Source organism: Bombina bombina, chromosome 1 (genome assembly GCF_027579735.1).
Source record: "Bombina bombina isolate aBomBom1 chromosome 1, aBomBom1.pri, whole genome shotgun sequence".
NCBI classification, from domain to species: Eukaryota; Metazoa; Chordata; class Amphibia; order Anura; family Bombinatoridae; genus Bombina; species Bombina bombina.
This window is the reverse complement of record NC_069499.1, coordinates 596,393,654-596,409,641: the sequence shown is the minus strand read 5'-3', so window position 1 is coordinate 596,409,641 and position 15,988 is coordinate 596,393,654. Positions and strand designations below refer to the sequence as shown.

Genomic DNA, 15,988 nt, shown 5'->3' with positions numbered 1-15,988 from the left:
CACTGTGCTCATGCAGGTGAAGTTAGTTTAGAGTCAGCACTAATTGCCTGAAATGCAAGTCTGTCAAAAGATCTGAGATAAGGGTGCCCATTTATCAAGCTCCGAACGGAGCTTGTAGGCCCGTGTTTCTGGCGAGTCTTCAGACTCACCAGAAACACAAGTTATGGAGCAGCAGTCACAAAGACCGCTGCTCCATAACCCTGTCTGCCTGTTCTGATGAGGCGGTGGCGGAGAGAATAGCCGGAATTCCTCCCTGATCGAGTACGATCGGGTTGATTGACACCTCCCTGCTGGTGGCCCATTAGCCGTGAGTCTGCAGGGGGTGGCGTTGCACCAGCAGCTCTTGTGAGCTGCTGGTGCAGTGCTGAATACGGAGAGAGTATTGCTCTCCGCATTCAGCGATGTCTTGCGGACCTGATCCGCACTGTCGGATCAGGTCCGCAAGATATTTGATAAATAGGCCCCATGGAGGCAGTCAGCAGAAGCTTAAATACAAGGTAATTACAGAGGTAAAAAGTATAGTAATATAACTGTGTTGGTTATGCAAAACCGGGGAATAGTAAATAAAGGGATTATCTATCTTTTTAAACAATAACATTTTTGGTGTTTACTATCCCTTAAACAATAACAAAATTATTTTAAAAAAAATATTGCACACAAACGTTATAAGGGCGCAAAGATATGAGATCTCAGGTGTTAAAAAAAAAATCCAGGCAAAGGGCTTTAATATATAGATACATACATATACATGTCTAAAGATGTAGATGTATGTATATATATATATATATATATATATATATATATATATATATATATATATACACAGGGCTCAAAATTTCAGGTCCTGAGCTACTAACCAGGCCAAAAATGTTACTCGCCACTTCTGATCCCACCCATCACCTGCACATGCCACGCCCACTGCATACCCAAACCACGCCCACTACTCCACGATTCTTTGCATATGTTTAGCAATTGCAAAACACCTTGTGCAGTACCTATATTTTTGTTTTATTTTAGACCTTTTTAAAATAATCACATACACACATACATATTTACATACACACATACATACACATACACTTATTTACATACACATACATATACACACACATAAATACATACATACATATATACACACATGCATATACATATTTACACACCTACACACACACACACATCACTTATTTACATACACACATACATACACACATACATACACATACACTTATTTACATACACATATATATATACACATACACATAAATACATGCATACATATATACACACATGCATATACATATTTAAATACACACACACATCACTTATTTACATACACACATACATACACACATACATACACATACACTTATTTACATACACATACATATACACACACATAAATACATACATACATATATACACACATGCATATACATATTTACATACACACACACACACACATCACTTATTTACATACACACATACATACACACTTATTTACATACACACATACATATTTACACACATATTTAGATACACACATAGGACTACATTTAACCATAACTGCTGGGTATGTTAAAAAAAATGGCCATAGCAGTGCTGACAAATAGAGAACATGTAGTGAAGTCCATATTAAAACTGAGCCAGAGTACAGACATTGATAAAACAAACTTAGGCCTAGATTTGGAGTTCGGCGGTAGCCGTCAAAACCAGCGTTAGAGGCTCCTAACGCTGGTTTTGGCCGCCCGCTGGTATTTGGAGTCAGTGATTAAAGGGTCTAACGCTCACTTTTCAGCCGCGACTTTTCCATACCGCAGATCCCCCTACGCCATTTGCGTAGCCTATCTTTTCAATGGGATCTTTCTAACGCCGGTATTTAGAGTCGTTTCCGAAGTGAGCGTTAGAGCTCTAACGACAAGATTCCAGCCGCCTGAAAATAGCAGGAGTTAAGAGCTTTCTGGCTAACGCCGGTTCATAAAGCTCTTAACTACTGTACCCTAAAGTACACTAACACCCATAAACTACCTATGTACCCCTAAACCGAGGTCCCCCCACACCGCCGCAACTCGATTAAAATTTTTAACCCCTAATCTGCCGACCGCCACCTACGTTATATTTATGTACCCCTAATCTGCTGCCCCTAACCCCGCCGACCCCTGTATTACATTGATTAACCCCTAACTTGCCCCCCACAACGTCGCCGCCAGCTACTTAAAATAATTAACCCCTAATCTTCCGACCGCAAATCGCCGCCACCTACGTTATCCCTATGTACCCCTAATCTGCTGCCCCTAACACCGCCGACCCCTATATTATATTTATTAACCCCTAATCTGCCCCCCTCAACGTCGCCGACACCTGCCTACACTTATTAACCCCTAATCTGCCGAGCGGACCTGAGCGCTACTATAATAAATGTATTAACCCCTAATCCGCCTCACTAACCCTATCATAAATAGTATTAACCCCTAATCTGCCCTCCCTAACATCGCCGACACCTAACTTCAATTATTAACCCCTAATCTGCCGACCGGAGCTCACCGCTATTCTAATAAATGTATTAACCCCTAAAGCTAAGTCTAACCCTAACACTAACACCCCCCTAAGTTAAATATAATATTTATCTAACGAAATAAATTAACTCTTATTAAATAACTTATTTCTATTTAAAGCTAAATACTTACCTGTAAAATAAACCCTAATATAGCTACAATATAAATTATAATTATATTATAGCTATTTTAGGATTAATATTTATTTTACAGGCAACTTTGTAATTATTTTAACCAGGTACAATAGCTATTAAATAGTTAAGAACTATTTAATAGTTACCTAGTTAAAATAATAACAAATTTACCTGTAAAATAAATCCTAACCTAAGTTATAATTAAACCTAACACTACCCTATCAATAAAATAATTAAATAAACTACCTACAATTACCTACAATTAACCTAACACTACACTATCAATAAATTAATTAAACACAATTCCTACAAATAAATACAATTAAATAAACTAGCTAAAGTACAAAAAATAAAAAAGAACTAAGTTACAGAAAATAAAAAAATATTTACAAACATAAGAAAAATATTACAACAATTTTAAACTAATTACACCTACTCTAAGCCCCCTAATAAAATAACAAAGCCCCCCAAAATAAAAAATTCCCTACCCTATTCTAAATTAAAAAGGTTACAAGCTCTTTTACCTTACCAGCCCTGAACAGGGCCCTTTGCGGGGCATGCCCCAAGAATTTCAGCTCTTTTGCCTGTAAAAAAAAACATACAATACCCCCCCCCCAACATTACAACCCACCACCCACATACCCCTAATCTAACCCAAACCCCCTTAAAGAAACCTAACACTAAGCCCCTGAAGATCTTCCTACCTTGTCTTCACCATACCAGGTTCACCGATCCGTCCTGGCTCCAACATCTTCATCCAACCCAAGCGGGGGTTGGCGATCCATAATCCGGTCCAGAAGAGGCTCCAAAGTCTTCCTCCTATCCGGCAAGAAGAGGACATCCGGACCGGCAAACATCTTCTCCAAGCGGCATCTTCGATCTTCTTCCATCCGGAGCGAAGCGGCAGGATCCTGAAGACATCCAGCGCGGAACATCCATCCGGACCGACGACTGAACGACGAATGACTGTTCCTTTAAGGGATGTCATCCAAGATGGCGTCCCTCGAATTCCGATTGGCTGATAGGATTCTATCAGCCAATCGGAATTAAGGTAGGAATTTTCTGATTGGCTGATGGAATCAGCCAATCAGAATCAAGTTCAATCCGATTGGCTGATCCAATCAGCCAATCAGATTGAGCTCGCATTCTATTGGCTGTTCCGATCAGCCAATAGAATGCGAGCTCAATCTGATTGGCTGATTGGATCAGCCAATCGGATTGAACTTGATTCTGATTGGCTGATTCCATCAGCCGATCAGAAAATTCCTACCTTAATTCCGATTGGCTGATAGAATCCTATCAGCCAATCGGAATTCAAGGGACGCCATCTTGGATGACGTCCCTTAAAGGAATAGTCATTCGTCGTTCAGTCGTCGGTCCGGATGGATGTTCCGCGCTGGATTTCTTCAGGATCCTGCCGCTTTGCTCCGGATGGAAGAAGATCGAAGATGCCGCTTGGAGAAGATGTTTGCCGGTCCGGATGTCCTCTTCTTGCCGGATAGGAGGAAGACTTTGGAGCCTCTTCTGGACCGGATTATGGATCGCCAACCCCCGCTTGGGTTGGATGAAGATGTTGGAGCCAGGACGGATCGGTGAACCTGGTATGGTGAAGACAAGGTAGGAAGATCTTCAGGGGCTTAGTGTTAGGTTTCTTTAAGGGGGTTTGGGTTAGATTAGGGGTATGTGGGTGGTGGGTTGTAAATGTTGGGGGGGGGGTATTGTATGTTTTTTTTTACAGGCAAAAGAGCTGAAATTCTTGGGGCATGCCCCGCAAAGGGCCCTGTTCAGGGCTGGTAAGGTAAAAGAGCTTGTAACTTTTTTAATTTAGAATAGGGTAGGGAATTTTTTATTTTGGGGGGCTTGGTTATTTTATTAGGGGGCTTAGAGTAGGTGCAATTAGTTTAAAATTGTTGTAATATTTTTCTTATGTTTGTAAATATTTTTTTATTTTCTGTAACTTAGTTCTTTTTTATTTTTTGTACTTTAGCTAGTTTATTTAATTGTATTTATTTGTAGGAATTGTGTTTAATTAATTTATTGATAGTGTAGTGTTAGGTTAATTGTAGGTAATTGTAGGTAGTTTATTTAATTATTTTATTGATAGGGTAGTGTTAGGTTTAATTATAACTTAGGTTAGGATTTATTTTACAGGTACATTTGTTATTATTTTAACTAGGTAACTATTAAATAGTTCTTAACTATTTAATAGCTATTGTACCTGGTTAAAATAATTACAAAGTTGCCTGTAAAATAAATATTAATCCTAAAATAGCTATAATATAATTATAATTTATATTGTAGCTATATTAGGGTTTATTTTACAGGTAAGTATTTAGCTTTAAATAGAAATAAGTTATTTAATAAGAGTTAATTTATTTCGTTAGATAAATATTATATTTAACTTAGGGGGGTGTTAGTGTTAGGGTTAGACTTAGCTTTAGGGGTTAATCCATTTATTAGAATAGCGGTGAGCTCCGATCGGAAGATTAGGGGTTAATAATTGAAGTTAGGTGTCGGCGATGTTAGGGAGGGCAGATTAGGGGTTAATACTATTTATGATAGGGTTAGTGAGGCGGATTAGGGGTTAATAACTTTATTATAGTAGCGCTCAGGTCCGCTCGGCAGATTAGGGGTTAATAAGTGTAGGCAGGTGTCGGCGACGTTGTGGGGGGCAGGTTAGGGGTTAATAAATATAATATAGGGGTCGGCGGTGTTAGGGGTAGCAGATTAGGGGTACATAGGGATAACGTAGGTGGCGGCGGTTTACGGAGCGGCAGATTAGGGGTTTAAAAAAATATGCAGGGGTCAGCGATAGCGGGGGCGGCAGATTAGGGGTTAATAAGTGTAAGGTTAGGGGTGTTTAGACTCGGGGTACATGTTAGAGTGTTAGGTGCAGACGTAGGAAGTGTTTCCCCATAGGAAACAATGGGGCTGCGTTAGGAGCTGAACGCTGCTTTTTTGCAGGTGTTAGGTTTTTTTTCAGCTCAAACAGCCCCATTGTTTCCTATGGGGGAATCGTGCACGAGCACGTTTTTGAGGCCGGTCGCGTCCGTAAGCAACTCTGGTATCGAGAGTTGCATTTGCGGTAAAAATGCTCTACGCTCCTTTTTTGGAGCCTAACGCAGCATTTGTTTGAACTCTCGATACCAGAGTTAATTTTATGGTGCGGCCAGAAAAAAGCCCGCGGAGCGTTAACAGCCCTTTTACCGCCGAACTCCAAATCTAGGCCTTAAAGAGCTGCGGGAATTTGCCACTCACTTTTTATGCTCCAGATGTCAGCAGTACTGACATCGGTCTTCCCACAACATTCTCCTGTAACTTGTTCAAAGCCGGTGAGCAGAAGGTCTACCCCCGGCCGTTTCTATGACAAGTATCAGCTAGCTGGGTCTGTTAGGGGAGGGATATTCACACAGCCAGACACTACTTAACTTTAACGGAGATGTCTGCATTAGTGCTGAGGAGGGTCACCAGCGGTTACAGGACCTGGTTAAAATGGAAAAGCAGCAGGTCCTAGTATAGCAGCTGCGCACAGCAAACACTACCAATCAACTGTGTGCAGCAGTTTAAACATTGTCATTGTATACTGTGTGGTATGAGCCCTAATGCATACACACAGATATAGTAAACAAACTACATTACCCAATATGCCTTTTTTGCACAGTGATATGCAGCCACCACCTCTGAGTCCCTGCTTGCTGTCTTGTATAACAGTCACCCGGCCACTGCAGCCTCCATCTGAAAGTCACTGATTTACCAAAAAATTGAGACAGAGACGTATTTGGGAGAAGGGATTTTAGTTTATGTTGTGACTGCACCAGAACTTACTCGCCCCTGCATAAATTTCACTCGCCAATGGCGAGAAGGCGAGTGCAGTTTTTGAGCCTTGAGATATATATATATATATATATATATATATATATATATATATATATATATATATATATATGTTGATTGGAGTAGCCGTGTTAGTCCAGAGATTTAGATATAAAAATAACAAGAATATGGCATTGAGCAATGATACTTTTTTTATTGGACTAACTATACATTTATAAGTTGACAAGCTTTCGGAAGAGTTCCTTCCTTTATCAAGTCTGGAGCAATATTGATAAAGGAAGGAACTCTTCCGAAAGCTTGTCAACTTATAAATGTATAGTTAGTCTAATAAAAAAGTATCATTGCCCAATGCAATACTCTTTTTATTTATATATATATATATATATATATATATATATATATATATATATATATATATATATATATATATATATATATCTATTCTGCCGCCCCCCAACGTCGCAGCCACTATATCAATAGGATTGAGCTTGCATTCTATTGGCTGATTGGAACAGCCAATAGAATGCGAGCTCAATCCTATTGGCTGATTGCATCAGCCAATAGAATTTTTTCAACCTTAATTCCGATTGGCTGATAGAATTCTATCAATTCTCATCTTGGATGACGTCACTTAAAGGAACCTTCATTCGTCGGGAGTCGTCGTAAGAAGAGGATGCTCTGCGCCGGATGTCTTGAAGATGGACCCGCTCCACGCTGGATGGATGAAGATAGAAGATGCCATCTGGATGAAGACTTCTGCCTGTCTGGAGGACCACTTCTACCGGCTTGGATGAAGACTTCTCCCGGCTTCGTTGAGGACTTCTTGCCGCTTCGTTGAGGACTTCTCCCGGCTTCGTTGAGGATGGATGTCGGCTCTTCAAAACTGTAATTGGATCTTCAGGGGTTAGTGTAAGTTTTTTTTAAGGGTTTATTGGGTGGGTTTTATTTTTAGGTTAGGGTTTGGGCAGCAATAGAGCTAAATGCCCTTTTAAGGGCAATGCCCATCCAAATGCCCTTTTCAGGGCAATGGGGAGTTTAGTTTTTTTAGTTAGGGTTTTATTTGGGGGGGTTGGTTGTGTGGGTGGTGGGTTTTACTGTTGGGGGGTTATTTGTATTTTTTTTACAGGTAAAAGAGCTGATTTCTTTGGGGCAATGCCCCACAAAAGACCCTTTTAAGGGATATTGGTAGTTTAGTTTAGGCTAGGTTTTTTTTATATTTTGGGGGGACTTTTTTTATTTTGATAGGGCTATTAGATTAGGTGTAATTAGTTTAAATATTTTGTAATTTGGCTTTTATTTTGTGTAATTTAGTGTTTGTTTTTTTTGTAATTTAGGTATTTGTATTTAATTTAGTTAATTGTATTTAATTTAGGTAATTTATTTAATTGTAGTGTATTGTTAGGTGTTAGTGTAAGACAGGTTAGGTTTTATTTTACAGGTAAATTTGTATTTATTTTAGCTAGGTAGTTAGTAAATAGTTAATAACTATTTAGTAACTATTCTACCTAGTTAAAATAAATACAAACTTGCCTGTAAATTAAAAATAAACCCTAAGCTAGCTACAATGTAACTATTAATTATATTGCAGCTAGTTTACAGGTAAGTATTTAGTTTTAAATATGAATTATTTAGTTATTAATAGTAGGTTTTCTTTAGATTTATTTTAATTATATTTAAGTTAGGGGGTGTTAGGGTTAGACTTAGGTTTAGGGGTTAATAACTTTAGTATAGTGGCTGTGACGTTGGGGGCGGCAGATTAGGGGTTAATAAATGTAGGTAGGTGGCGGCGATGTTAGGGGCGGCAGATTAAGGGTTAATAATTAACTAGTGTTTGCGATGCGGGGGTTTAGGCGTTAATATGTTTATTATAGTGGCGGCGATGTCGGTAGCGGCAGATTAGGGGTTAATAATTTTAGTGTTTGTGATGCGGGAGGGCCTCGGTTTACGGCTTAATAGGTAGTTTATGGGTGTTAGTGTACTTTTTAACACTTTAGTTATGAGTTTTATGCTAAAGCATTGTAGTGTAAAACTCATAACTACTGACTTTAGAATGCGTTACGAATCTTGCGGGATAGGCTGTACCGCTCACTTTTTGGCCTCCAAAAACACTTGTAATATCGGCGCAATGGAAGTCCCATTGAAAAAAGACTTTACGAAAATTGCGTAAGTTAATTTGCGGTACGGCCAAAAAAGTGTGCGGGACAGCTGTACCTACAAGACTCGTAATAGCAGCGGTAGTGAAAAAGCAGCGTTATGAGCCTTAACCCTGCTTTTTTAATCATAACACAAAACTCGTAATCTAGCCGATAAATTCAAAAAATCTCACCTGAGAATAATTATCATCAAAGAATGAACAGCTAGTTATGGACAAAAACCTAACAGTATATTCTAAAAAGGATAAACTACTAAAGATTCTATTTAAGAAATGCAACTCCTGACAGTATAACCAAATAGAACCTCTGTTGCAGACAGGATAATTGGCTATACTATAGGTTATACTATAGGTCCTATAAAGCTTATATTAAAATAAACCACACGTACCTTGATACCTGAAATAATATGAAATAGTAAAAGAACCTATGTTATATAAGGCAAAAGATAATATAATAAAATGTATGATTAAAAATACTATGGCACACGAGATATATATAAATAGTATGGCAATAGGAATGTGAATATTTCCAATTCTGTTCCCAGTTAGACAATCAGATTGTAGAAATGGGGAGGTTAAGTCCTATAGCCGTATAACTCCCATTAACATAATGCTGATCCGGTATTTGTTTTGAAAGAGAAAAGTTCTTAGCGTTTAGAATAGCTGTGCTACTCAGCACACTAAAAAAGTCTAGGTACCTGTTAGTGTTTCACCAAGCTCCGGAGCTCCGGTTGTAGATAGATATCCGTACTGTGAAGTGGTTATTACCACCTGAAAGAAGTTGTACTTTATTATTGGAGATTCTTCAGACCAGCCTTTCTTGAGGCGCCCACAGTTCCCCTTTAGATATTGTATCGCTGATGATATTAAGACACTGTTACTTTTTTGTCTACAGCCATAAGTATCCCAGGCCCCCCTGGACCCCCAGGCCCTCCTGGACTCCCTGGAGCATCCTCAGGATCTTCTGTGGTGAGTTGACGTGGGAGGAATATAAAGAGCTGATATGTCCCAAATTGTTCATGCCAAACGAAGACAGTAGGGCAGTAGGGCACATGTAGCTGGTAGAAAAATAGTATAGAAAAAGTCTAACAAAAGCAATCAAAGATAATAACATACGTTTGTGAGTGCAAAGCCTTAAAGAAAACTAGAGAACTGCAACTAATAAATAAATGTTTTATACGGTGGAGAGGTCTGCTGAATTCACAGTAAACACTTTTTTTTTTTTTTTAAATAATGTATTGGAAAAACCTCCCAGGTTTTAAATGTTACATATTTAAAAAATAAATGGGTCAGAAAGGTTTCTACCTTGCTAGTCTACAAACATTGTCCCTCTCTTCTACTTTCTTACAAACATCTACCGTTTTGATATAACTCTCCAAACTGTGAGATTACATTCAGTCCTGCTCATTGGATTATCTTGTTTTTTTGTTGGCCTTTTATAAACCTGTTTCTTATCAGCTTCAGAGCAATTATGCTATTAAGTCCTTTTTAGAAATACTTTTCAAACAGCATCTGATCACAATGACTCCACCCAGTTCATACATTTATTATTGATTTTAGCCCCATTCTAATCCACTAAACTAGTGGTTTATGATCTCACCAAACCTTTATTTATAATCACCACAATGTTTAATAATTGATGTATAAACAGGAGATACAGTATGTGTCCCCATCTCAGAACAAGCAGACTTCTTTCTGCAATAATGGGGTTAAGTCCATTATTGTTGCCCCCTGAAATTTGGGCCATATGCCTGTAATATGTAGGTCAGACAGACACTACTGTTGATCCTTTCTAATACAATAAGGCCTCTTTTTTTAACAGATATTGTTAAATTATTATTTTTTACTACTGCTATTAATCATATTGGCCTATCCCCAGTATATAGGAATCCCACTGTCACCTATAGATTTTTTTCCATATGTTTTTCTATGACTGATTCAGGCATGTATTAGGTTGTGAGTTTAGTAAGCATGTACTTTCCAATATGTATAAATACAAGTTATACATATGTTCTTGTTTTTTTTTTTTTTTTCCCAGGTAACCGTACTTCAGACTTACCAGACAATGCTCAGTTTCGCACAGAGGTTGCAGGAAGGGACAATCGTGTTAGTATTGGAGAGGTCAGAATTGTATGTGCGCGTCAGGGATGGATTCAGATTAATTCTCGTGAGTTTTTAAACATTTGTAAATTTCTTATGTAAAACTTAGGGTGGTGTAGTGAAATATAGGAATACTTCAAGAACAATGAATTATATTGTGATATTGAGTGAACCATATATATATATCAATTGTGCAGAAATGAATAGCTTAAAATCTGAGTTTGGTGATATATTTACATGATCTTCTACATAACCGATTGAAATGGGAGATAAAAAGGATTAATTGTCATGGGAAAAAACTAAAATAACAAAATGATTCAGAAGTCATTAGAGATGGTTGCAGCAGTGATGTGTATGTCTAGAGATAAATTAGCTCTAATTAGCCACTTTTAATTATTATTATTTGCATTCAAGAGTATTAGAATTTGTAAAAGTTGAAATCTTTAATGTTTCAGTTGGGAGATTAAAATGTTTTGTTAATTTATTTATTTATTTGGTTAAAAGGTGTTGAGAGAATGATTGATTATTTCAATTATCAATGTTATCTTTTTACTAGCTTGGAGAACATACACCATTGACTGGGCCAGGCCTGGTAAGTATAATGTCTGTAGAGGAAAAACACTAGGGTATTCTTAGGAGCTTCTTCTTCTTTTTTTTATTTTTAATTAATAAGATCTTAGAAGCTATTTTTTTAAGTAATAAGATCTTTCCATTTTTAAAATTGTGAATTAGCATTAAATAGTTTTGCTACACTGGTGTGTGAAGCTCATTCTTTGTGAAGCTAGGTAAGCACATCCATTGTCAGTGACCTTGATCTATCCTCTCCAGGGTAATGAAGTTGCTGTTGAGGAACCCCCAATTATTATATACCCAAATGGTAATAGAGATTCTGGCGATATACAGGACAGTCGCCCCCGCCAAGAGGAGAATGTACCGCCAGAGCCTCCCAGAGTGGTCCCTCCGCCGCCTGAGCGTGTACCTCAAGGGGATCCTCGATTCCCAGTTCCAGAGAGAAATGCTCCCTCTTCAGTGCACACACATCAGGAGTTTCAGCCTGCGGTGAGAGCAGATTTAGTTCTGGGAGCTGAATAATTTATAGGATCTTTTGAGATTTTTTTTATTTATTAAAGTTTATTTTTTTGACAGCTGCATATGGTGGCTCTGAATGTTCCTTTGAGCGGTAGCATGCGTTCTATTCGTGGAGTTGACTTCCAGTGCTTTGAGCAGGCACGTCAGGCTGGGCTCCATGGCACATTCCGTGCTTTCCTATCCTCACGTCTTCAGGATCTTTACAGCATTGTACGCAGGGCTGACAGAGTTTCCGTTCCTATAGTTAATCTCAAGGTGAGTGTACACAAATTCTAATTTATTTGTACTTTTTAAATAACATGAAAAACTTGTTCATGTTGGAGGCTAATAATGCAGATGTCTGATAACGCTTATTGTGAACATCGCTCATCTTCTCTCTGTGTTCCCAGGATGAAGTACTGTTCGAAAGCTGGGAGTCACTTTTCTCTGGTTCTGAAGGTCAAATGAGGTCTGGTGCTCGTATTTTCTCATTTGATGGAAGAGATGTTTCTCTAGACTCTGCATGGTAAGTTGATTACCAAATTAATATAGATAAAAACCCAGACTTGTTACTGACATTAATTTTAAGAAATATCCTCTAGGCTCTAATGCAACAGACTACAGTTTAATTTGATAAAACCTCTGAGACTTTAGATTTAGACCTGAAATACCAGTCCAATAAATTATTGATATTTAATCATTTAGCCCAGGGATGGCCAACAGAAAACAGCAGAACTAAAATGTGTGCTTTGGAGAATTCTGGTGTATGGGCATACAAGGTGGTTATAAATCAAAAGGGCCCTCTGCAGGGAGAACATCAAGTAGAGGGTAACCTGCAACCTTACCTAAATCTGGCTTTGACATTGGACAATTTTAGGAAATAAAGTATTATTATTTGTGTGTTTAATAGCCATAAATTTATATGCAGCCCTGAAGGATTCTAAAATATTGTCTGCCGGCCCCATGTTTTAGGCGATTGGCACTGATTTATACCAAAGCATAGACTATAGTATTTTTGTATCAGTTTAAGCTGCCGTTTAGATACATTTTTTGCTGTCACAACAATATTAGGAAAATATCTGACTCTTACTTTTTCCCATCAGGCCACAAAAAATGGTTTGGCATGGCTCTGACTCCAAGGGTCGGCGTTTAACTGAGAGCTACTGTGAGACATGGCGCACAGATGAAAGTGCGGTAACTGGCCAGGCTTCATCCCTGATAAACGGGAAACTTCTAGAACAGCGACCACAGAGCTGCAATAAGAGCTTAATTGTCTTGTGTATTGAGAACAGCTTCATGACTTCAAACCAGAAATAAAAGTCGTATGTAAAGCTAGAGGGGATACTCATCCTGACAGAAGTTACAAATGGACCTTCTAAGATTTTTCATGTCCAGAGACCAAAGAGTGTGTGAAGCTGTTCATCCAGTACCTGCCAGGCTATACAGAATGAATTCCTAACTATCTCACACAGGACTTGTTCTGACAGCAGGATGTTAGATTTTTTTTAAGAGGTTACATTAAAAAATGTTGAAAGAGACAAATGCAAAGCTGTTAGATCTCTTGTACTGGAATACAGGACATCTGGAACCAAACTGCCCTCAGTGAGCGCAAATAACCACTTCTAAGGCAGCGTATATGGGTGCCCCACACTTTGTCTCTTTGCCATGTAAGAGAATTCTCTCTATTTTATTCTGTAATATTTAATCACTTAGTTATACAGTCACATGTATCTCCATTTTTCTCTTGTAAACTTTTGTTTCTTCTATTGATCAAAAAAAAAAAAATAGGAAACTGGGATGCATGATTGCAGACAGTGCTCTCAGTAGTGATGCGTGTCCTGGGGTCTCAAGAGCATGTGTGTGAGCTGTGCTCCCAGGGATAAGGGATCTGCGACTCTTGCCCCTGGGAGCAGGGTGTCGTGTGCTTGTGTTGAGCTCTCAGGAGCCTTATGTGTGTGTCCTGTGCTTATAAGTCAGTATGTGTTATGTGTGTTTTGTGTTATGAGCAGTTGTTCATGTGTATACTGCGCATTCAGCAGCAGGATACTGTTTGTTTGTCCTTTGATTTCAGGGGCTATGTATGTACAACATCTTTACCTTTTTTGGGCAATTTGTCTAGGAACATAGTAAACTGACAATTTAAACAATTCTCTGTGGCCCCTATGAGTATGTGTTTTCATTATGTTTTTATGTGTGTGTTTGGATTTTGTGGTGAGTGTGTGCACTTAATGTGCTCTTGCAGACTCAGTGTGTATCTGTGTGTATATGCAGTGCTGTGGCACAGTGAGGTGCTGTGCATGCATTACATACTTGCGGGGCTTTGAGAGTCCTGGAATGTGCACACCCATATTCTGTTGCTTGGTTCCTCACCTGTACAGATAGAACTTGCAGACCTTGCGAGTCAGAGTATGAACACAGGATTTGTGTAACCAGTGATTGTATAAATTCCTCTTTTTTCCTAAAGGTGCTAAAAAGCTTTATTTTTTTTAATGCTTTTAGATTTGGTTTTTAAAACCATAAACAGTTTTCTACCGTAATCTTTGTAAGAAACACTCATAGTTTATACTTGTTGTTATATGTCACTCTGAGTGAATGCCTATTGTCTGAGGTGCTGTTCATTTACCAATGTCTGAGTCTAACATCACTGCTGTCCCAGCAGTTTTACACCACATGCTGCATGATTATTGCCCGGGTTCAGGAATGTATTAATATTATCATACCCTGATTCCCGTTATGTTTGCTTCTCAGGGGTTGAAAAGTACCGATATGCACAGTTATATAGGACCTTATTGTATTGTGATTAAATGTTTTCTTTTTCTGAAATTCAGACAGTTTTTCAAATAAATACAAAATGTACATATGTGTTGTGTTGCTGTTCATCTACAATATTTTGTGTGATAAACCAAATGAAAAATGTCACATAAATCACACTAACCATTAAATTACTGTCTTCCCTTCTATCAAATTTGTATGTAAATAATAATAATAAACATAGGGCCAGATTATGGTGCGGAAACAGAACACCGCTCCTGGCTCTACTGAGCGAGTCTTGTTTTCTTCTCCTAAGCGCATGTCTAGTCACAGTGCGCCCGATCACACTATTAAACTCAATGTAGCTAGCTCCCGCTCTGGTCTGGTAGCGAGCTACATTGAGTTTAATAGCGCGATTGGGCCGCGATGCACTTAGGAGAAGAAAACAGACCCACTCAGTAGAGCCAGGAACGGCGTTCTGTTTTCGTTGTAAAATATCTATCAAACCCTAAATACATATGTACACACACATATATATATATATATATATATATATATATATATATATATATATATATATATATATATATATATACACATATATGCATTGTAGCCCTTTGCAGTTAAGTAGATGGAAACATGTACACAGTATACAGTATATATATGTATAGATATATATTGTACCAAAATACCATCATACATATAGAGAAATATGTATTTATGAATAAATATAACATATTCATGTATGTGAAGAACATTGGAATGTGAAATATTAATATTTTCATGTCAGATTATCGTACATGAGAATATGCGATTGGATTTGCACAAGAGTGGGGTTTTATTTATTTTTCACTTTAACATTCAGATACATACATATAAATGTCCAAATATGTATTTGTGTGTATATACAGATGTATTTATATGTATATATATATGTATATATATGTATTTACAGACATATATACACATATAAACACATAAATACATATGTACACATATATAGAAGTGCATTGGAGCCCTTTGCAGTCATTTAGATGAAAACATATAAAAGCATATTTGTGCAATATTCATATTTAAAGGGACAGTCTACACCAGAATTTTTATTGTTTAAAAAGATAGATAATCCCTTTATTACCCATTTCCCAATTTTGCATAACCAACACAGTTATATAAATATACTTTTTACCTCTGTGATTACCTTGTATCTAAGCCTCTGCAAACTGCCCCCTTATTTTAGTTCTTTTGACTGACATCCATTTTAGCCAATCAGTGCTGGCTCCCTGGAACTACACGTGCATGAGCACAGTGTTATCTATATGACACACATGAACTAACTCCCTCTAGTGGTTAAAAACTGTCAAAATACCCTGAGAGAAGAGGCAGCCTTCAAGGGATTA

At 38.0% G+C, this 15,988-nt stretch overlaps 1 protein-coding gene across 4 annotated transcripts in view; it reads left to right on the top strand.

Moving 5' to 3' along the window:
• Positions 1-14,700, top strand: part of COL18A1 (collagen type XVIII alpha 1 chain) — a 254,135-nt gene extending 239,435 nt beyond the window's left edge. For all 4 annotated transcript variants that reach the window (XM_053698907.1, XM_053698903.1, XM_053698906.1 and 1 more), the window contains 7 exons: positions 9,568-9,641; positions 10,711-10,839; positions 11,329-11,364; positions 11,601-11,831; positions 11,919-12,116; positions 12,251-12,366; positions 12,944-14,700. In XM_053698907.1, coding sequence (XP_053554882.1) covers positions 9,568-9,641; positions 10,711-10,839; positions 11,329-11,364; positions 11,601-11,831; positions 11,919-12,116; positions 12,251-12,366; positions 12,944-13,157 — 998 coding nt within the window. In that variant the 3' untranslated portion in view covers positions 13,158-14,700. The remainder of the gene's footprint in view (positions 1-9,567; positions 9,642-10,710; positions 10,840-11,328; positions 11,365-11,600; positions 11,832-11,918; positions 12,117-12,250; positions 12,367-12,943) is intronic.
• The last annotated feature ends 1,288 nt before the right edge of the window (positions 14,701-15,988 follow it).